The sequence below is a fragment of the Taeniopygia guttata genome, chromosome Z, assembly GCF_048771995.1.
Source record: "Taeniopygia guttata chromosome Z, bTaeGut7.mat, whole genome shotgun sequence".
NCBI lineage: Eukaryota > Metazoa > Chordata > Aves > Passeriformes > Estrildidae > Taeniopygia > Taeniopygia guttata.
In genome coordinates this window covers 41,040,111-41,063,780 of record NC_133063.1, presented here as the reverse complement: position 1 = coordinate 41,063,780, position 23,670 = coordinate 41,040,111, and the positions used below count along the sequence as shown (strand labels likewise).

General features: G+C 42.2%; 1 protein-coding gene across 4 annotated transcripts in view; it reads left to right on the top strand.

Annotated features, from left to right (window-relative positions):
- Window positions 1-23,670, top strand: part of SETBP1 (SET binding protein 1) — a 270,005-nt gene that overhangs the window by 180,150 nt on the left and 66,185 nt on the right. For all 4 annotated transcript variants that reach the window (XM_072922717.1, XM_072922716.1, XM_072922715.1 and 1 more), the window contains one exon: window positions 6,821-10,292. In XM_072922717.1, coding sequence (XP_072778818.1) covers window positions 6,821-10,292 — 3,472 coding nt within the window. The remainder of the gene's footprint in view (window positions 1-6,820; window positions 10,293-23,670) is intronic.

Below are 23,670 nucleotides of genomic sequence, written 5' to 3'. Positions count from 1 at the left end.
CATAGGGTTGTTTAAACATTTGATAAAGAAAATATGTGCAGTGATGGGTCTGTTCCACCAGTAAGGAGCAGATCAGCCTGCAGCACCAAATCCTACCTTTATAAATGCAACATGTTGCTGCAATTTGACAAAATAAAATCCTCAATCCCTCCATGTGAAAAATAGAAGTGTCTGCAAAGCAGCAGAAGATTGAAACAGTGTGCAAATTATTCAGTTTAAAGCTGGTAGCAAAATGAATTTGGAATAACTTTGGAATTTCTGAATTATTTAGAAAATAAAGACACTTTATCAGGAATGCATGAAAAATTACAATTCACAACCATGTGAGCATCTTTGTACTGTTCAGTAATCTCTGCATTGATTTGTCTTTTCCTTGGATGAGTGCTTTAGACAAGGTATTCTCAAAACAATCATGCCAAAGCCTGAACTTCAGTGTCTCTGTATGGACACAATCACACAAACACACTCCACAGTCTGGGATGTTTTGTTTGGTGAATGGACACAAAGAGGAGTTGCTTGGCTTTTAATTAACCCGCCCCCACCCCATGCTGTGTTGTGCTCTCATGGGCATTTTTGCATTAATTCCTGCCTCTCTTTATACCTCAAATGAATGTTCAGGGCTTGGAACTAGATTATCTTTAAGGTCTCCTCTAACCCAAACCATTCTCTGATTCTGTGATCCACACTCTAGTGAGCATGATGGCTGTTTGAGCTTTGCGCTCATTGGGACACAGGGAGTTGTAGAAGGAGTAAACTCTGGGAGCGAAAAATTGACTCTAAAAAATGCCCTATTTTGGAAACATAGCAATAAATTTTATGTTACTGTTGCTGATGTGTTTTCTATTGGTGTATCACCTTTAATTAAAGCCCCTACATCAGTTTTGAACTACATTCAGTGGAGTTCCTCAAAAGACTTCACTGTTTGTACTTTCAACAAATGTCTTTTTCTGATTTATATCCCTCATCCATGGTTAGTGTCACTGAGGACCCGAAGAAATTCCTAAGACCATTTCAGAGATTTGCAGTTATGAACTGACTAGACTTGATCACAGCTCCTCACACCTCATGTCCATGACTGTTCAACCTGTAAGTCATCAGGAAAAAGTTGTATTTGTCGGAGCCTGCTGTCTCCTCCACTTGGCATCTTTTATTTACAGAGTAATTCTGCCCTGGGAAAGCTCAGTGCACTCACCAAAAGACATGAAATATCTCCAATCTGTAGCCCTGGTTAGAGCCTGCAAGTGAGCAGTTTACAGCTGTCCCATTGGGACACAAGGGAAAATGCTCAATTTTGAGCAAAAGTATGAGCTGAGCCAGGATTATTTATTCATGTGTTGGAGCTACAAATCTCATTCTTTTCTTTCTTTCAAAGGGTTTTTTTCCCTAGTAATATGTGTTCATGCATGTCTAGGAAGCAGAAACTAAAGAGAAGACTTTTTCAAGGGGAACAAATAATTTGGAGATTCTTCAGTTTTTAGGAACTCAGGACAAGAACAGAGAATGATTTATCAAAATGCCAACTGCATTTTCAATCAGTGCCTGCAGATTTATTCATTCAGCCTGGAACATCCCAGGCTGACAGTTTGCTATAAAAGTTCTGTTATAAGGATTGTGTGAAGTACTTTTGGGTATAAACCCAAGTTAAGCAGCTCTGAATTCAGGCCTGCCTTCCCTCTGAGCTGGCTGGGTACTAAGAAGGTCCAGTTTGCATGAAGCATCTCTGCCACAGCAAACTACTATGCTTGAGCTAAAACCGTCCTCTGCATGGTTAGTGGACATTGCCTGCAGATCCAGCACCTTTCCAGCTCAGGAGGAAAAGCAAAGCAAGGGTTCCCATACATGACAGCTTCACCCCATGGATTTCCAAAGATAGTCCAGCTCCTAGGTGGCAAAATTGATGCGAAAAAATGCTTATAAGTTCCTAGACCACACAGAGGTTTTATGTGATGTTTTGATTTGTTGAGATTTGCTCTTGCTGGTGAGGCAGGGGTGGCCCTGAGATAAAAGAAAGCACTTCCCAATACCCTGTTTTAAGTGACATTATGTGTTTAGGAAAGACTTTCCTCTTCTTCTTTTCTTTTTTCTTTTTCTTTTTTTTTTTCCAGTTTTGTTTCCATCCCTATGAAGAAGATAACAAAGGATGGTATGTCCTCAGAGCACACTGATGTGTCACTCTGGATGCCAATCCCCACAGATGCTCCTGATGTTATTAATTTTTAAAACAAACTTGCTGATTGAGGTTCTGACTGCCTTTAAATTGTCTCTACAAGGAGACTGTGTACTAATTAACCCACAGAAACAATCAATGATGTACCTTTTTCAAGTTTCAGGGTGATTAGAATATGAAAATGAAGAGCACAATGGTGCAGATGTTTTAAAATCACAGCAGACAGCAATTAGTGACATGGGAACCAGCTGCTTATCTCTCCAGATAAAGCCTCTTAATAGGGAATTACACTTGAGGAGCCATTACACAGATGGATCTGCAAATGATTTAAAGAGGGGGCGTTGTAGTATTAACTTTGATTTACAAGCCAGATTCTTGGCAAGATTTATGTGTGTTACCTCCTAAAAAGGTGCATTTGGAGTAGGAGGGCACCATCCCTTTCAGCACTTTTTTGGTGTTGGGTTTTCTAAATGTATATTTTATCTTCATTTCTTTTAAGATTTGTTTTAATTTCAAATTTTTTTTTAATAATCATTGTTATTATATTACCGGGCCATTGATTTTGTTGTTGTCATCTCCCCCTAGTTTTTGCACTTGGATTGGAAGCAGCACGTGTGTTTAGATGGAAGCTCAGTTAGAGAATGTGTATACAGACTGAAGCATCCTAAAAGAGTCCCCAGGGGACAGATTCTGCTGCTGGGTACTACTTGCAGAGTAGGGTGCTGCCCCTGATGGGACTGGTACAGCATCATCACCTCAGCTGCAAGGGCTGCAGCTGAATAAAACTACCAAATAAAACTATTCTAGGGACTAATCATATCTACAGGTTGCACAGGACTGGAGGGACAGCATAAAACACACAGCATAAAACCTCTTCTTGTCTGTGACCAGTGATCACCAGTGTATGGGATCTATCCTGCTCACAGTCCTGCCCACCATTGCCAGCACTGAGGCCTGAAACTCACGAGTTTGTCATTCAGATCTTATTCCACTAATAAGAGGATTGTAATCTTATTCTGCTAATAAGAGGATTGTAATCTTAGTCTTATAGTCTGAGGTACAGACATGTGCTAGATCAGGTTGCTCAAGCCTTTCTGCAATTACAGTGCTATCATCTTCTTTTTGTGTGTTTTATTTTCTTTAAAGGAAAATTTTGGATTATTTAACCTACTAAAAACATCCAGTAAACTGTATATGAAGTGAAATACTGACAAAGTATGCTGAGTTGTAGTAAAATTACATGAGTTAATTTACACTTTACTTCCACAGAAGAAGAAGAAGCAGATTCTCAGTGCAGAATACTTGGCTGTGGATGAGAATCCCACTTAATGAATAAAACAAATGACAAGCAGAGGCCAGCACTGAAGTTTGAAGCATTTTTAGGGTCTTATAAACCAAAAAGTAAATAAAGATAAATCCTTCTGTTTTCATGAAAAAAAGCCCACTATTTTTGATGCTGGTCTCAGTTGGCTGCCATAGGAACTCTATTTGAGCCAACAGCCCCATGGAGCTGGAGTATATTACATACTTACTGACAAATAAAGTAAAGAATTTGGGTGAAAGGTATCAAGATATCAGTTTCTTAAGATTCCCTCACATTCCTGACATCTGACATCTCTGTCAGCAAAGCAAAGTCTTGGTTTAGCTGAACTAGGCCTTATTGGCTTTTTGGGATGATGCTCACACAGCAGGGAAAATTGAAGCCTAAGCATTAAGACCAATGGGATCAAACAGCAACACAGATGAATACATGGGGAATAAAATAAACTTGGCCACATTACTTTCAGCTGATTTAGTAGTGTTTTTAGGTAAACAGTCCCCACATATCCATTTCAGCTACTGAAACCCCAACCTGCTGCAGACAAATTGCCTCTAGTCACTGTGCTGCACAGGAATTATTTTTGGGTGGTATGGATATGTCTGGAAGGGTAGAGCCAATAACCATTAAGCTGGAAGAAGTTTCATGAGGAAACCCAGCAGACTGTAATGTGCTTGGGCAGATATATAGTTCTGACATCCTGCTTAGGAAATGGAGTCCTCTGATCCTGCAGACCAGTCATTTTTTGAAAGCCTGTTGAAATTGGAGTGCTTATCTGTGTGATTAAAGGTCTCCAGAGCTGGCACCTTTGATGACATAGGCATATCTTCCTCATGAATTTTAAGATCGATGTGGTGGTGGCCTGTGCTGCTGGAGCAATGACAGAGCTATCATCAGGGATGTGCTGGGAGTTGTATCATCACTATGTAATGTACAGGCCAAAGAAATGAGGCTGGAGGAGCCAAGCCATATATCAGCATTCATCACTGAGCTATAGCTGGCCTCTCCATTCTAAGCCCTTATTAAATGCCTTAAAATACAGATCAGAGATTATTGCTCCTTCTAGACCATGGATCTCCATGTGTGTGATAGATATGGAGGGAATAGGATGTTGCCAGAGTGTGATGTTTTTGTTCCCTGCTGTAACCTTCCTTCTTATTTTTATCTTTTTTTTTTTCTTTCTCTTCCAAATGAAATGTTTCATGTCATTTTGTTTCATGGCTCAGCACTTAGAAGTAACATGGGCGTAAGAAGCTGGTTTGGCTGCAGCCAGCAGGCTGGGATCTGTTCAGAAGCAGCCTGGCCCTGCCTCAGTGTGGGTGCTGTGGCCCAAGAGAGGCCTTAGCCCAGCATTTCCAGGGCTTCTTCACATCACTGGTACCTCAGGAAAATGAAATCTTATGTGAGGTTGGAATGAAGCATAGCATCTCCCCCTGGGATGTCACCAAGGGATGGCCTGCCCATCTCCTTGTGCCAGGACACACAGCCTTGTGGCTGGGTAGCAGGAGAAGCCCAAGTGGCCCAGGCAAAATGGATCTCAGGAGCTTTGGGATCAGTTTAAAATGATTAAAATAAAACAAGCTGTAAATTCAGTGCTGGTACTGCCTGTTTCTCCTCCCTGGACCCATCCTAAGATACGGGTGTGGATGGGCCCCCTTTTCTGAAGGAGGGCATCAGTGTGGGCTGTGTCCTCTGAGTGCTGCAGGGGTTGTGTGTGGGAGGCCATTGTGAGGAAGAAGGGGAGAAAGATTCATTCCCCTATTTATGCTTTCAGTTCTTTTCTCAGGCTGAGGAACCAGGTGTCACTCACCCACAACATCTGCAGCTCTACCACAGCTGCATGCTTTCGTTCTCTCACTCCACAATTCCTGGAAATCTCTGTTTTCCCTGAACATGACTTGTCCATGTGTGTGACAGCTGAACTATCCACAGGATTTAAGACTCCCTGATTGCTGCTCAGACAATGCACCAGAACAACTTCATCGTTATTGCCTATTCCAGAAAAGCCACATTTCTATATTTATATGGGCATGAACGATAGTTCAGCATCAATTTGTCAATATTGTGCATGTTTAGTGGCCACAAAATTATGTGCCATGGGCTTGTGTTTGTCTTTTCAAACTTTTCTGAACTTGCTCAGAACTAGGGACACTTAATTTTCCTAACTCAGAGCCCTCTTATTCCCTTTTGCCTGATCAACCCAAAATTTCTGTTGCAAACACCCCAAAGACAGATCTAAAGGGCTACTGATAGAAACCTAATTGCAAGAGGGTGTTTGTAGGATCACAAAACATAGCATTTATTATCTACTTTTCTTTCCTTGGTTTTGTTTTTATTTTCAATCTCATATTTTATTTGACATTCACAACAGCATCAGTAGTTTGTACAAAAGCAGTTGTACGGTCTGACTCAGAGCTTTACAAAATAAAAGTTACAAAATAGAAAAAACCCCAAAACAGATCAACCAAAGAAAGTAAAAAACAAATAGATTGATACCTTTGCTTTAAAAGGAAAGTTACAGCTGAAATAAGCAATTTTTTTTTTAGCTGGAGGCCCACCAAGAGAAAAACAGTAGAGTTTCTTTTGCTCCACAAGAGTCTTCAGCATAATTCTGCCCTTGCTGTAACCTCTGCAGCTTGAAGAGCTCCTGTCAGAGTAGAAATCATGTTGAAAATATCTCTCACCAACATTGCAAAGCAGAGTTTTAAAATGGAAAGGGAGTAATGCAAATCTTGAACCTGCCAAGTGTGCCTCACACACTTGATGCTATGCATATGATTTTAAGCACTAAATATGCAGGGATGGCTTCCATGTGGAAATTCAAGTAAATCTTTGCAGAATCTGCCTTCATAGGGAAGTGGACCCATGGGTTTTCCTCTTGTTTGTTACAACTTCCAAGATAATTTTTTCAGTTTTCTTGTTTACAATAATGAGTTTAATTGCCACTGTTGAGCCTCAAGTTCTGTGAGTGATTATTTTTCAGGAAAAAGGCATTCTCACCAGGAGGCTGAGTTGCACCATTCATCTATTGAAAGGGAATATTTCACTTGTGTTTTAAATTAAAAATCAATAGAATATGTTCCCTTAGCAATTTGCATTTATATAAATATTTCCACTGTTTTTAGAGTAGGGAAACCAAACAAAACTTGTTTACTGTGCATGAAATCTAAATGCAAATTTGGCTCAAGTATAGGAAGATTTTATAAAGGTTCCTAACTCTTACAAAGTCATTGTTGTTATTCACTGCATAAATAAAGAGATGCAACCAGTGGTTATGAATGGGCTGCAGCTAAATTAATTGTATTTTTTCCTCTTTATTTTCTGCTTCCTTCCAGGTTTATGACAGGCCACAAAAACATTCTTCTCTGCACTATGATCCAGGCCTCCAACAAGACTTCACCAGTGACACCTTAAAATCAAAACACCAGCAGAAAAGTAGCAACCAGCACCACATTGACTGGTCAGCAAGCTCCGACACGGGACCTGCTTCTCAGAGTTGCTTCAGCAACGCAGAGCCCAGTAAAGAAGCAATTAGTGCCACCAAGGTCTCTGCTCTGGATCCAGGAGTTTCCTACAGCAAATCCCAGGCCAAGAAGTCCTGCAGCAGCAGCAGCAGCACATGGGGGCAGCTGTCGGTCAGTAGTAAAGAGCTGGCAATTTGCAGCACAGTCCCGTCACCCAACGGCATCATCACAGCCGCCCATCCGAGCAGTGCCTCCAAGTGCAATGGGCTTTTGCCTCTTGGAGACCAAGAGGGAGCTGTGCAGCTGGAGGGCCCCGATCAGCCTGCTGGAAGTACAAAGAAGAAGTCCAGCAAAAAAGACTTGATGAGCCAGACCAACCAAACCACAGATATGGAGTGGGTAAAGAGTGCTCAGAAAGCATTTGACAGCAAATCCCATGACAGCATGGAAGGGAAAAAGGAGTCTTACTCAATGGACACCATGTTGGATATGTCACCCTCAAAGCAGAATCTCGTTTCTGCTGGCACTTGTGAAAGTGACACCAATCATGTAAGAATTACTATCCCAATAAAGTCTCCAACAACAGATGCATCTGGCCACAAAAGGAAAAAGAGGCAATCCATTAAATCCACCACAGAGAAAACTATCCAGGAAAAAAGCCTACCTTCCGTGCTTGCTTTGAGCAGTGAAATGGCAAACAGGACCAGTTCTCAACCAGAGGGGAGTAAAAAAGATGTTCGCGCCACAAAGCCAGGGAAAGTGATTGAAAATGAGTCCCCCCCAGTAGCAATTGACAGTGGTGTGTTCACAGACAAAGCTTCTCCCAACAGTGCTGCCCGACCCAGAAAACCTCTACCTGTGACATCCAGTCTCCTACCCACCAGTCTTTCCACAGCTGGTAAATTACCTGACATCCAGCACCCCAAACATGCAGCTAAGCGTAGGTGGACCTGCAGCAAACCTAAATCTATTCTTCGGGAGACCTCCCTGACAACGTCTGAGAAGCTGATGGTGGAGCCTCCTTCAGCCTATCCCATCACACCATCCAGCCCTCTTTATACCAATACAGACAGTCTTACTGTGATCACACCTGTCAAGAAAAAACGAGGACGACCAAAGAAACAGCCTTTGCTCACTGTAGAAACCATTCATGAGGGGACCTCCACCAGCCCAGTGAGCCCAATCAATCATGAATTTCCAGGAACAAAGAAAAGGAAGAGGAGAAGGAATCTGGCCAAGTTTGCCCAGATGGTTCCAGGAGAGGACAAGTCCATCAGTGAACTCAAATTTCACAAAAAGGTAGGGAAACTTGGTGTCTTGGATAAGAAGACCATCAAGACCATTAATAAAATGAAAACCCTCAAGAGGAAGAATATTCTCAATCAGATCTTGTCCTCCTGCTCCAGCAGCATAGCTCTGAAAGCAAAAGTCCAGCCACCATCTAGTGCTGGGCCAACAACCATTGATGCCAGGCTAGGGAAGCAGATCAATGTCAGCAAGAGGGGGACTATCTACATTGGTAAAAAACGGGGCAGAAAGCCAAGGGCAGAGCTGCAGCCTCAACCGGAAGAACCTAAGACAGCCATCAAGCACTCAAGGCCTGTTTCCAGCCAGCCAGAAAACCCAGCAGTGCCTTCCAACCTGCAGTCACTTGTGGCATCGTCACCAGCAGCTATTCATCCGCTTTCAACACAGTTAGTGGGGATCAATGGCAACCTCAGCCCTGCAAGCACTGAAACTAATTTTTCAGAGTTAAAAACTATGCCAAATCTTCAACCTATCAGTGCTCTTCCTACAAAAACCCAGAAAGGAATGCACAGTGGAACTTGGAAGCTGTCTCCACCCAGGCTAATGGCTAATTCACCTTCTCACCTCTGTGAAATAGGTTCTCTGAAAGAAGTCACGCTGTCTCCAGTGAGCGAGTCTCACAGCGAGGAAACCATTCCAAGTGACAGTGGGATAGGTACAGACAACAACAGTACCTCTGACCAAGCCGAGAAAAGCTCAGAATCCCGCCGGAGATACTCCTTCGATTTCTGCACCCTGGACAATCCAGAGGCTATCCCATCTGACACCAGCACAAAGAACAGGCATGGTCACCGGCAGAAGCATCTCATTGTGGATAACTTTCTCTCTCATGAAAGTATTAAAAAGCCAAAGCACAAGAGGAAAAGGAAAAGCCTGCAGAACAGAGATGACCTCCAGTTTCTGGCAGACCTTGAGGAACTCATCAATAAGTTTCAAGTGTTCAGGATTTCCCATAGAAGTTATACATTTTATCATGAAAATCCATATCCCAGCATCTTCAGGATTAATTTTGATCACTACTACCCTGTGCCATATATCCAGTATGACCCATTGCTCTATCTTCGCAGGACCTCTGATATGAAGTCTAAGAAGAAGCGTGGTAGACCTGCCAAAACCAATGACACCATGACAAAGGTGCCTTTTTTACAAGGGTTCGGTTACCCTATTCCCAGTGGGAGTTACTATGCACCCTATGGAATGCCTTACACATCAATGCCTATGATGAATCTTGGTTACTATGGTCAGTATCCAGCTCCTTTGTACCTGTCTCACACGCTTGGAGCGGCTTCCCCATTTATGAGACCTACTGTGCCCCCACCCCAATTCCATGCAAGCTCTCATATGAAGATGTCCACCACTGCCAAACACAAAGCAAAACATGGAGTGCACCTACAAAACCCTGTGGGAATGGGCCTTGGAGACATGCAGTCCTCTTTGGCTCCTCCTAAGGTTGGAGGAACAAGCCTTTCAAGTGGCCGACTTCACAAAAGGAAACACAAACATAAGCACAAGCATAAGGATGAGCGGATATTGGGGACTCATGAAGATCTAAGTGGTCTCTTTGCTAGCAAGTCCACTGGCTTCTCCAGCCACGCCATCAGTGAGAGGCTGAGTGGCTCAGACAAGGACCTGTCCTTGCTCAATGAGAACAGCAAGCATAAGGAGAAGCAGAAGCACCAGCATTGTGAAACCGGGCACAAAGGCTCAAAGAGTAACTTTGAAGTGGATACGCTGTCTACACTATCACTTTCTGATGCCCAGCAGTGGTCACAGAGTAAAGATAAAAGTGACTCAAGCAGTGATCCCATTGACTCTTGCACAAAGAGATACTCTGGTAATACTGAGAGTAATGGAAGGTCAGAGTCCCTGGATATGTTTGGTGAAATAAGTTCCTCAAGTGAGAAGCGGGACAATGATGCAAGTGGGAATAAAAGAAGAAGCTTTGAAGGCTTTGGAACTTACAGGGAAAAGGACATTCAGCCCTTCAAGACAAATAGGAAGGACAGAAGTACTTTTGATTCTTCAGCCTCTTCAGGTAAGCTTTGTTTTATTCTATTTTACTTCGACTATTTACTGCATTTAAATTTCAGTGATGAACAATGAGGGACTCACTGTTTACAGCAAATACATTTAGAGATAATTACTTTTCTGGCTTTTGTAACTGACTGTCATTTTTCATCCAAACTTAGGGGAGAGCAACAAGAAAGTTGGCTTCATCTTAAGCCCAAAGTTTTACAAGTCTTCAAGTTGTTACACAGCAATTTTATAAATATTTGTCTTGCCGTCACATATCTCTCATGGCTTGTTGCACTTCTCCCTAAAATCTGACCATTGCATTCTGCGACAGCAGCAATTGTAATACCTGTTAGCAAGGTGGTAATTCCTCTAATCAACCTCTAACATCACATGATCTAAGTGGCTGTCCAACGTCTGGGAGAAGAGCAGAGAGTCTCTGCTCTGACCCATTAAGTGACCAAAACCCATTTGTTGATGAGGTGGACCAGACAGATGGGAAGCTATGAAGCTGTCTGTGTCCTTTAATGTGTTCTACTGCTGATCCAACCTACCCACTGGGCTGAATATTAGGAGATCCTGGGTACAGTCCTAATGTAAATTGGTCACTTTCAGTCCGCAGGTGTCATGTAAAATAGTTATCCTGAGAATTGAGTGGGAAAGGACCAGTGTCATGGAAACAAACCCTCTCTAATGGACTCTGAAGAGTTTTAGGTCTCATGACTTGGAAATATAAGCTGATAGAAGAAAAGGAAGGAAGCTCCTTTCAGCTGTTAAGAACATCTGTTTCTCTCCGACAGAGTGGGGAAAAAAGGAATCTGAATCTTGCCTGAGAGACTGAATTGTACTTTACAACAGGGAGCTGCTTTTGTGATGACACAGAGACAGGTGTTTTGATGCATTACAAATGAATTTAGCTTGGGAGCAAGCCCAGTGCTTCTACACCATCAGATATTTATCACAAAGCAGATTTCACACTTACTTCTGGAAAGGGGTGAGCTTTTCTGAACCAACCAGTGGTGGATGAGATTCCAATGTGCTAAAAAAGAGCTTCAAAGAAAAGTAGCTGATAGCCCTCAAAATTAAAAGAAAATTAACTGAGAACACAGGAGTAGAGAATTTGTATAACTTGCCAATGTAAGGCTCTAAAGTTTTTTACTGACTTGTAACTGATCAACTTCCAAAGACTGCTCATGCTTAAGCCACCTAAACATTACCAATTCCTTCACTGAGACCAGAATCTGAAATACAGTTGTGAAAAATGGTCTGAAATGACAGATTACCCCAAGAAAACATTCCCATTCATGATATCATATTATTTTAGACCAGTTGTGACATCAAAAAATGGTACATCCAAAAATATAGGAAAAGAGATTTAAATAAGTCTCTGAACATCAGAGTTGCAACTTGCCTGACAAGTAACAAAGGTATTCTCCACCAAGTGCTGCAGTGGCTGTTTCATTAAGGAAGCTGTCCTGGCACATAGTATTAAAAGGTTTCAAAGTGTTTAACAAGCTTATTTTTTTTTTAAAGTTCACATTTTTCACAGTTTGTTAACAGCCTTTGCATTTGTAGCCTTTTTGCTCTTTTAACAAAAGATATTTGCTAAATCTGTAATTTTCAATATATTTCACTAAGGCATAGTAAACTGTCAAAATTCCCAACAGTGCTGAACTCAAATTAGTTTCCAAAGTAGGGGCATGATCCTCACCAAAATGATTTGAAGATGGAATTAGTAAAGAAAAAGTCAATTTCATGTTATTTTCCTTCAGTTTATTCCCCATGACAATAAAGTCTAAGATGGAGGCTAGAACTTGTCATGGGAATGCCATTAGATTTGCAGTTTAGACTTTTTAAACTAGCTCTTGTTTAAACTGAAATTCTTATTTTTATTTATTTTTTCTCTTCATGATTACAGCTGCACAGCATTCCCTATGACCTAATACATCAAACCTCAGATTATTAAACTATTTATTCATTGTCATGCTATTATTTAGATGGAAAAATCATCAGCAGTTAGCTAAGCAGAGCCAGATAACCAGAGCAATACCTTGCACTACAAGGAAAAATACTAAAACTAGACAGCTGTGCCAAGAAAGGCCTGGAGCCAAGGCTGCTCATTAAAGCCTGAAACATCTGTCTGCTTATGAATGCCTAAGATCTCAGTGCAGCTTTTTCCTCTCTGCCTTTGACCTTCACTGGGATTCCCAGCAGAGGTCTGCACTTGAGTCTAGCCATAACTATTTAACCAGTTCGCACAGAGGGAGGATTGTTCTTTTACATGATAACCTTCACTTTCTTCCTCCTAACCCATCTTGCATTTTCCTGAGGAGATTGACTAATCAGAAAAATATAAGGTAAAAGAAAAAAAAAAAAAAAAGCCCTATGGAGACATATACGTCCATCCCAGCCATCCCAGGAGGCAACTTCCATAGCCTGATTGCTCTTCTCTTTCAGTATTTGTCATCTTTCATGAGTTAAAAATAATATATGACAGATCTAAGAAGAGACATTCTGAATATTCAGATGAAAGCTGAAATTAAATTTATATCACAATTGCAGTATTATCTCTACTGTAGTGGCATTTTGATGTGACATTTGAAGTTGCCATTTGCAACTTCATTGCATTCTTCTGGAGATAAAATATGTAGCAAAACCTACCCACGCTCAGTGCATGTAGCTGTGATGACAGGGAAGAGAAAACCATTCATAGTTTTTTGGTGATTCGGGTACTGCAATTTGTTTCAGTGTGGTGTGCAACTGCAGGTACCATAGTATTGTTGATAATTTATGTTTTTGTCTCTGTTGTGACAGTGCTTATCGATTTCTGAGAAGTTTGGTGTTCCTTGGTGATAAACAGCGGCCCTGCTTATGTTAGAAAACAGTCCTGTTATAGAATCTTTAAGCCTAGGTATGATTTTACTATCTAGAAAGATATAGGCCATGAAGGGAAGAGTTGTCCTTCATACCTTTTGGAGAAGCTGTTTGCAGTCCTGGCTCAAGAAAGGTACCTGGCACAGGTTTCCCAGAGAAATTATGGATGCCCCATTCCTGGAATTGTTCATGGACTGGGTTGAGGTGTCAGTACTTGTGCTAGTGGAAGGTGTCCCAGCTCAGCCCAGGAGGTTTGGAAATAGATGACCTTTAAAGGTCCCTTCCAACCAAATTGTTCCATGATTATGTGATTTGATGTGGAAATCTGTGCTTCAAATGAATGGATCCATCAAAAGAGTGTGCCTAGTTACTTTGGATGGTCACAGCAAAAGTTCTTGTCGTTCACCAGCCTGGACTATCACTGGCAATTCTTTAGTGGAGACCTTATGAGCTTTCAGCCAATGTACATCTTTTGGGACTACTGTGGGCTGAATGTGCACTAAGTGTTAGTGCATATGGCTAATTTCCCAGCAGCCTGTTTCCACACCATTGTTTGGAGAAGCTGGTGATCCTTCCTTCCATAATAAGTTAATAACTCTTCCAACCCACTCCTCATGTACTGTTGCATCCTGGTGTCTTTTTCTGAAATTGTTAATTTGCTAAATTTCTTATGCTCATCAAACCCTCCTGCATTTAGAAAGACTAATTAATCAAAACTGATTTAACAATTCTTTTCTATTTAGCTGAAGACTATTCCAGTGGCATTAGCCTGGCCTACAGGCAAGAATACAGCAGAAAGTGTTTCAGATTCTGCCTTGCCACAGACACTTGGGCACATCCTAGACTGAACTGTCAAGCTGTGTGCACCAAGGATTGGCTCAGTTGACTCCTTCCTTCCCACAGTCAGATGTACATCTCAAAACTCTTGCAAAACTGTCTTGGAGTCCCTCTGGCACTGTGTGACCTGAGGCACTGTTCACAGCTGGATGGCTGAACCTTCCATCTGCTTTTCAGGAGTTACTGAAGCCCCAGGTGAGGGACCCAGGAAGAGGTCACAGACTGGTGCTGCAGCTGGGCTGTGGAGACTGAGAGTAGAGCTGTTTTAAAGAGGCCCTTGTGGCAAACTCCACAGCTCCTTGTCATGTGTCTGTCTGTTTCAGGATTCTTGAGAAAAGACTTCCATTGCTGATGAGCAGTCTCAATTCCAGAGCTTGTCCCACAGAAAAAAAGCAAGATTGTTTGTCTCTTACCTTTGTCCTTAGGTGAATAATGATGAAAAGCACACTTAACCTTTTAAGACGCATAGATAAGATGGCAATTTGCATGTACAACCTGTCAGATTATGTCCTAGTTACAATCACTGCAGGCCAGGATGTAGCTGGAGGTGAAGCAGAAGTTGAGAGTTTTATATTCAGGGCTACATTTCTGCTTTTCTTTGTAGTGAGACTAATCAAAGTCTGTGCTACCTTACTATCACACTATTTATGCCTCTTTTTTTTTTTTTTGTTAACAATGATTATATGAACAAAGATTGCCTTGCTTGCGTGTTGGGTATCATGGCTCAGAGATCAGCTAGGAAATGCATTGGTTTTATCAGCTACAGCATAGATACCACATATAGTATATTTACAGGAATATAAAGTTAATAATATGCAGCTATTAGGAAAGCAGTAATCATCAGTCTCTAAATGCTGGATAGCTAGCATGAAAAACACACTTTATAAATTAATGCTTAACTTACCTACAAGCCTCCCAGGCTTTCTCCCCTCAATGTCTAGCAGTGCTACAAGCTGATTTTCTCCTTTGACTTGACCTTTCCTCCTCACTTTGCACGGTGCTGGTTTCACTCTTGAAGGAATCAGTATCAGCTTTAACCCTGATCAGTCACAGTTTTACACTGAGAAGGGATCAGTATCTCAGTAGTGGATAAGCATATTTGTTCTAAATGTATGTGGCAGATGTAGGTAAAGAGTGTTAGCCAACTGCCTTAATAATTAAACTTTGCTGATTGTTCATATGATAATACTTTCCACAAATAATTTATTATTTTTCATAGGTCTGGAATCACAATGTTGGTTCCTTTTTCTTCAGTGAATGCACTATTTCAGTGAGAGTGGAAACAGTAGGACCACACAGTTTGATCCACTGTTTTGGGTCCCTTATGGCAAGAAGAATATTGAGGTGCTGGAGCGTGTCCAGAGAAAGGCAACAGACCTGGAGAAGTGTCTGGAGCACAAGTCTGATGAGGAGGGGCTGAGGGACATGGGGAGGGCTCAGCATGGAGAAAAAGAGGCTCAGGGTGGACCTTTAGGCTCTCCACAACTCCCTGACAGGAGGGGCACCCAGGTGGGGGTCATTCTCCTCTCAGGTAACAAAAAATAGGAAAAGAGGAAATTACCTGAAGTTGCTTCAGAGGATGTTTAGATTGTATATTATGGAAGACTTCTTTACTGAAAATGTTGTTAAGAATTGGAATTTCTGTGAAGTGGTGGAGTCATTGTTTTTGGAAGTGTCCAAAAACATGCAAAAGTGGTGATTTAGTGATGGGCCTTATCAGTGCTGGGGGAATGACTGGACCTGGTGGCTTTAGAAGCCTTCTCTAGCTTTAATGCTTCTATGCTTCTATGAAGATCATATGTGATGAACATTCTCTCACCCGACAGCCTAAAGACATAAAATGCTGGATCTTGTATATGTACTTGTGGATGAAACTTTGCACACTGAAACAAGAGAGGATAAGTGAATATCGTGTGATGCAGGAATTGAATAAATATCTAGCAAAACACATAAATAAGTCACCTGGCTTTCTTAAATAGAAAGGATTTGATTCAACAGGACCTGTGTTTTGTATGGCACTGTGTGCATAAATTCAGAGGCAGACTAATGTATGGTCTAGGATTTTCAGGCCCATCTTCCATATCTTAGTTTCCTCATATAGAAAAAATTTCATAATTACATTCAACCTCAATGTTTGAGTGGGTGAAGGGGATAAAAGCAGCTTCCTGACATACAGTGCCACAGTGAGCTCTGATACTCACCAATGCCCAGTGAATGCAGCACCAGACCCATGGCAGTGCTTGAAGTGGACGGGAGAAGAACAAGGTAAGAACTTCACTGACTGAGGATGTATGGGCTATTAACCTGCCTCCCTTTCCTCAGCTCTGCCTCTTCTGGGGTTTCCTTAGATGCCCCAGGCTCCTACATGGCTTCCAGCAGTTGCAAAAGTTTTCCAAGCCCCAGTTTTAGTAAGGGTTTTTTCCCTACCACTGTGTCCCGTGATGAGGGCCAAGTACTGTACAGTTACAGAGTGGGTGTGCCATCTGGCCCATAAAAGTTGCTATCAGAGCTTTTAAAAAAAAAAAAAAAAAACACATTATTTGTAAAAACAGTTATATTCATCAAAACAGCTGTTTAGGACCCTGAATGTTTAGGAAAACAAACGAAACTACTGAAATGACTTCCAGGAGCATTATCTGGCCTCTTTAGAATAAATGACTTTCTTGTTTTGCACTAAGTTTTCTATCAGTTCCGTGGAGAGGAGAGCAAGCTAGCATGACCATTGCTCTTTTCGGCCTATGGTGTATCCGAAAGGGGCATGCTGCTGATGGGAAAAGTGAAGCAAAGCTTTCCTTCAAAGTGTTTTGACTAAGGCAATTTAAATACAGTGAGTTTTGTCGTTGTTGTTGTTGTTTTAAGGCTACCCCTTGATTTACTGCGTTGCTTCTGATCTCTTCCTGGACCAAGGAGAGAAGAAACAGGAGGGAAGCTGGAGTGGGAGAGGAAGCAGGACTATTTATCACCCAACCTAACTTTTATTTCCTCTCTTAATGATTGTATGTTTATTGCACTGCCTGAGGCTCAGTACAAAGTCCTTTAAACCAGCGACAAATTAATCAAATTAAATTCTGTGACCCTTTTGCTTTTTTTGGAGTGTTACAAACCTCTTAGCACTCTGCCTAATTTCTGCTTCTAACTTCGCTCTCTGTCCAACAGTCAAGCAGTTCTTCCTTCACAACTTGGCATCTCCCAGCTATTTATCTTCACTCTCTCTGGCCAATGCCAGAACATGTTGTTTGAAGTTTTTATTCAGACCACTGCTAGTTTATGAAGTTGTGCAGATTGCACATTGGGTGTGCAGCTGCTTCACGTCAGACACAATTGGCTTCTGCTGGGCTCTTGGCTTTAAAAGGCGATTTAGAACCACGGCCAGATTCTCATCTCAGCCCAGCATAAATCAAGTGTCTCCCCATTGAAATCAGGGAGACTGACTTCAGGAGTGGCGTATCTACTGAGGGAAAAGGACAGTGTGGGGCTGGAAAGTTCCATCCACAGCTTTAGTGGCACACCAGGGCAGGACACTGGGCATGCCAGCATCCTTCTTTCTGTGTTCAACCTGCCAGGTGCTGAAAATAGCCTTGGTTCAACACTTATAAGATTTTCTTAGCTTAGAGGGAGTGGGTCTGTTAAGACTTTGATGGTGCCAGCCTGGGTATTTGTATAAGTGACAGTTTAAGAAGAGTTAGAGGGAAGCCTGTCTGCTTTAGCTCTGGACTCTACACAATGTTATTTCTTGGCACCAATAGTGTAGATGCAAGGCAAGAGGTCTGTTTGGATGAATGGAGGAGGTAAAACAGAACCATGTTTGCACCTTTGCTACAGTCTTTATGATGAGTGTGACTCAAAGCTGGGGATAGTGAAATCTGAACTTAAGGCATTTGTCAGTGAGAGGGATCCTGGTGCACTCAGAGCAACCTGCATCCTGACCTACTCAGCTGCAAAACTGAGACTTGGGGCCTGGTCTCCAGAACATCTAAGAACATCTGTGTCTTCATTCCCACTGCCTTCCAGGAGTTTTATATCCACGTGTCACGGCAAGAGATAATTTAAAATGTCTCAGTCTGCATATCTGATTGCAATAATGATGTTGAACAACAAAAGGAGAATGAACGTCCTGTTTCAAGGTCTCAATAAGAAGGAAGTAGGAATAATTCCCCTGTCTGACTTATTTGAAATAATGAATATGATATGTTCATGTATCAATGAAATAATGAATTATTTGAATAACAAAATAATGAATAATGAAAGGGCTGAGAGGAGGGATGGGAAAGAAAAGCTTTGACTGTCCATGGAGGAGTCTTTATACAACCTCAACAACTTGAAAAGACCCAAGGACTCATAATGAGAATCATTAATGATTTGTCATTTAAAACATGCACCTGGGCGTGTTTTAAGCCCATAGGCTTAAAAGCCCATAGGCTTTTGCAGCTGCACTGAGTCTGACCAAACCCTCTCATGGCGCAGTGCAGCTTTCAGGAGGCTTCAGGACTATGTGCAATGCAGAGTTAACTGTCAAGCAAGGACAGGACTGGATGGCTCCATAAGATTTGCTAATGAGCCAGCAAACTGTGGGTCACTGGTTGAAATTTAATCTGTCAGAAAATCAAATGTGACAGAAAATCAAATCAAAATGCTGACGTCGAGTGATGCTGGAGCAGTGGCGAAAGTGTTGCTTGCTCCTTATGCAGCACACAGAGGCAGTTTAAATAAACTGGAAGAAAACTGTGGGGAGCTTGTTGGGATCCCAACTGCAAAATACAGCTCAGACAATTTGAGTTACGCCAAGTAACTCACTTGTCTTAGTGCAATGGCTTGTGAATGACAACAGACTATCTCCTCAGAGAATCTGAGCAAAACTCAGCCTTACATAGAACAGAAATCACATTTGTGGAGACAACTGTGTAGAGTTTGCTCAGCAAAGAGCGTCACAGAATGTGAATCAGCAATGTACCACAAAGCTCAGTAGCTTGTGGTGCTGCTGATGCAGTTTTTATTGTGATTAGGTCCTACATTGAGGTCAGTAGAAATAACATTCCCATCCCCATCTCATGTGGAAACTTGGTGGTTTCACCATAGATTTCTCAGGGCTGGGAAGGGCCCACACTACTGCACGCTATTAAACCAGTTCTTGTGGTTTTCATAGTTACTAGAGGGAAAGTTGAGGAAAGAAGGGACAGGGGCGCCACATGCCTTGAGCAGTGATAGTGGTACTGGGTATGTGAGCCAGCCTGTTGGTTCAGGAAGGCTTATTCTGTTGCTTTTTACCCCTCTGATGTTGTCTTCTTCACTGATTTTTTGAGGGAATTCAGTCCTAAGCAGCTGAACTGAGGATACAAAATTTCTCCAGATGGCACAGACTTCCCATTACAGCTCTGTCTCTGGCCTTCCAAGCCTCCACTGTAGGCAGGAAAGGGAGCAATAGTCAGCATTGTTTTCTGTGCCAGCTATGATTAGTTGGCACAAAGAGCACTTAAGTAAGTTGACACAGCCTTTGAGTTGCTTGATTTGCTTAAAAAATGAAAGAAAAAAAAATCCCTGGACTACTGAAGGATGTCTTTTCTGCCTGAAGTCTCATCTGCACCAGTAAAAACTAGGGATGAGGTTGGTTGCAGAAAGTTTGTCATCCAGATATTTATTTAATTTTTATTAAAAAAAAAAGTCTGCGAGAGCAACAAGTTTAAAAAAAAAATAGTTAAACTCCAAATTCATGCAGATTTCCTGTTTTGCTTCTTAACAAAACCTCAAAACCACTTTGAACAAGTTTCCCACCTCAGCTGAGGGTGGAGTTGTGTACGCCCTACACGTGGGCTCCAGAAGTGCACCCAGGGAGAGCAGCACACCTCCTCTGAGTGGGGCTGGGTTTACGTCTCACAGGGCAGTCAATATGTGTGCCTGTGCTTTGGCTGCCCACAGGAGCTTCTGACTCAGCCAGTTGCACTGGAAAACTTTAACTTTCCTATTTCCAGCAGAACAGACAAAACAGTGGAGATGTGTCAGGCAAAAGCTGGAAGCAGTTGATAAAGGGATGTCTCCCCAAGATACTAGGCAGATATCGACTTCTGTCAGTGCACTGCTATAATTTCATTGATTTGATCTGCTGAGACAACATCTCAGTAAATAAGAAGAGCAGGAAAATACATTGCACTGAAATGAATGGTTTGCTGCCTGATCTCCTTAAATGAATTCATTGCAATCTGAAGCAATGTGCGTGTTTTGCAAACCCAGCAGTCCTTGGCTCCCACACTGCACCCTGACATTACTTTAGGCAGTGAGGAAGATCTTATTTGTGATATAGTAGTGTAGCCTGGGAACTCTGGATGGAGTTATGGCATTTGGGTGTGTAATTTTAAGTAACAATAAGCAGCACTTAACATTTCCTCCCACATGAGAAGCACACCCATTAAAAGTTTGGCCAAGACAGCTGTGCAAGTTCTTGCACAAAAAGACAACCTGCTAAAGGGCTAATAGGAGTCACTCTTATGTTAAAGAGTGGGTAGAGCATGTATTAACCCAAATTCTCCTTCTCTGCTGCTAATCAGTGAAGAGTCTTGCTGAGATCAAAGAAACCCCTAGCAGGTAAAAATGGTAATAAATCAGGCTCAAGCCCAGTTCATGAGTCGTTTTCTCAGCTCTGTTCCTGAGATACTGCATCGCTAGAAGAAGTCAGTGAATATGATTTAGAGCATTTATGAGTCAACTTAAGTCCCAGTGAGAATGAACTAGAAGTGTCTAAGTCCCAGGAAATGGTACAATCTGTTTCATCTGAAGAGGAACCTACCTCCCAGAGAAACTGACTGTTACATGTTAATCTGGACAGTGTGTATTAGACCTGTAAACATTAGAGAGGTACATAAAGACAAAAGCATATGTTTTCATTTGTGTTCAGTGACAGACAGCCTGTGACAGTCCATCATGACTCACAAGTGGGTAAGAGGCTGCTAGTATCTCCCAAGCTGTGGAAAAGCCTCATTAAGCCACAGTTTGACCAAACGCACAACTTTCAGGTGATACCAAGCTAGCACAAAACATGTCAGCAAGAGAAATTTGAATCATGTTCATATTCTTTATATGGTCCAAAGCAGAAAGACAGTCTTTGTCTCTGAACTGCTTGATGCAGGCTGGTTTGTGCTCACACAGCTAAGAGCTGCTAGCAGCTGGAACTGGCAGATAACACACACTGCACACTTGATCCTGCTCTCCACTGGACAACACCTCCCCGTAGACCTGGTGCAAAATTCTAAGTATTTCTGGGTTTGTAGGTTTGGGAGTTTGTGTTTGGGTTTTGCTTGTTTGTTTGTTTCCTCGTACAGATGCCAGAATGTTTGGGTTTGTTGTTTGTTTGTTTGTTTGTTTGCTTGTTTTTGTTGTTTTTGTTTTGTTTTGTTTTGTTGTGTTTTTGTTTTGTTTTGGTTTGGTTTGGTTTTGGTTTTGTTTTTTTTTTTTTTGCTGCAGGCATGTGCTTCCTGTGTGCTCTGGGGAGTGACAGGAGGGTTATTGTGGTTTGAGGCTTCAGGCTATCACTGCAATATTGTACCAGGTAAAGAGAAAAAGCTGTGTGGTGCTTGTCCAGGCTGTGCCTGGAACAGCAGGTCAGCAGCACATAGGTCAGCTTTTCCATGCCCAGCTTTCCTCTGAGATGGAAAAAAATGGCTTCCTAATGGCCAGCTAACAACTGCAGAGTGTGAAGGACATGGGTACCAGGATACAGGAGACATGCCAGACATGTCAGTCTGGCCGTGCGGAAGCACCCAGGCATTCCTAAGTAGAAGCTAAGTCTGGGTCACCAGGGAAGGCCTGTTCCCCTGCTAACTCAATTCACGCCATTTATCTGATAGAGCTCTGCAGTAGAAGCTTCACAAGCAAAAGATCTCCCTATTTACAGGGTTGATCTCTCTAGTTTCTGCATCCTGCACTGCTGGTTGTTGGGTGGTTGAACTTAGTGCCTCCACTCCAGTCTTACCTGTCTCCTGCAATAGCTGGGGCAATGGGAAGTGCGGGGGCCAGACCCCTTGTTCCGGACAGCCTAGATCTCTACATTTCTATTTTCAGATTAAGTGCTCAAATCATTACTATCTTGTGCTTCCTCCCACTTATCCCACAACCCAGGTGCTTGCCCTTCAGAAGGGAATTTATATTTTGATTCCCACATAAGCAGGTTTATGCATTGTTGCACCTTGAATAAACCAATTACCCAGCCACACTTGTGAGAATAATACTTCCTAGTGCTTATGCCTGGAGTGGCTACATGTAACCACATTAAATCATCCCATGAAGGGCCTACAGCTCTCTGTTCTGTTGATGGAGAAATGTGTGAACATCACTTGGGTCCTATTTCAGAGGCATCTGCCACTGCCTTGCCTGCATGGTTTGCATAGGCAACTGCCCTAAGAGATCTGAATCATTCTGCTGGAGCCAGGCACCTATTTTATTTTAGATGTTGCAATAAATAAATTGAGTGCCTAAAGCTGACAGTCTCAAAGTGGCCTCCAGGGTCTCCACGTTCACTGGCTGATAGAATGAGATAACAGTCCTTGCCCAACTCATAGAGCTGTGGCAAGGTTTTAATTAATTAATACTGGCGAGGCTTTGAAACATAGGGAATGAAATGGGGTTCAAAAAACAAGAGTGCTATTATGACTTGATGGCACTTTCTACTTCACTTTCACACCCTACCTGAACAGAGCACAGGGCAGCTGCATCCTCTGAATCATCATGAATCATTAAGCAGGATAATTAAAATGTGGAAGGTATTGATGTATTCACACTAGTTAAAATAATACAGGGAAGAGGGATTAATTCTCACTCCAAGAATGCTGTCCAAAGTGCTGGCAGCTCTCCCCTTTTTATTAACTCTCAGTATTAAACCATCTCCAGTGGAGTACTCAGTCAGCCCATACTCAGTGTTTAAGCAAGTTGTGCCAGAACGTTGCTGGAGATGTGAGATTCCTACTAGGATTTGCAGAGGACCTAATTACTCCCGAGTGACAGTGTTGGCTAGCACATGTTCTCATTCTCAGCAATGTAGTACCCCAGGTAGCTTTTGGTCTTCCATTTCTCTGGCATGATCGATGTTAATTATAGCCATGTGGTTGCAATGGTGGGCAAGCCACCCAAGAGAAGCTGATATCCCTGAAGTCCTCCTTGTGCTTAGCATCAGATTAGCACACAAAACTCCTTGGGCTAAGTCCCTTGGCAGGTCACACCATTTCATGAAATTACAAAGTAGCTCATTAGGTTCCCAGTCATATTCCACCTGTATGTAAATTCTTAATGAAAAAATATTATAAACTTACTCACCAAGCACTTTGCCTCCCCTGCTATGTGAAACACAGGTAAAGGCTACAGGGTAAAGCCAGGAGGGTGAGCATCTGCAACTAAACTCGGTAACTGCAGGTGATGTCACTAAACACCCAGGGTATGCTGTCACTCTACTGTCACCAGGAAGAAATGGCCTCAGGAGGAGGTGGCTGAAGAGCCATCCAGATGGCTGGAGTGATCCTACCAGTAGATCTCCTGCACCAAAGACACCTCTTTCCTTGTATGTAACATGGTTTTGCCAGATTTTTTTGCTCCTCATAGTGTGCAAGAGGAATCCTAGGATTGCTGGCTGCCCCTGACGCGTTTGCCCTGGCACTAAACTGGACCAAATAAAGGACTCTTTTGTACTGACCCTTCACACAGAAGGATAC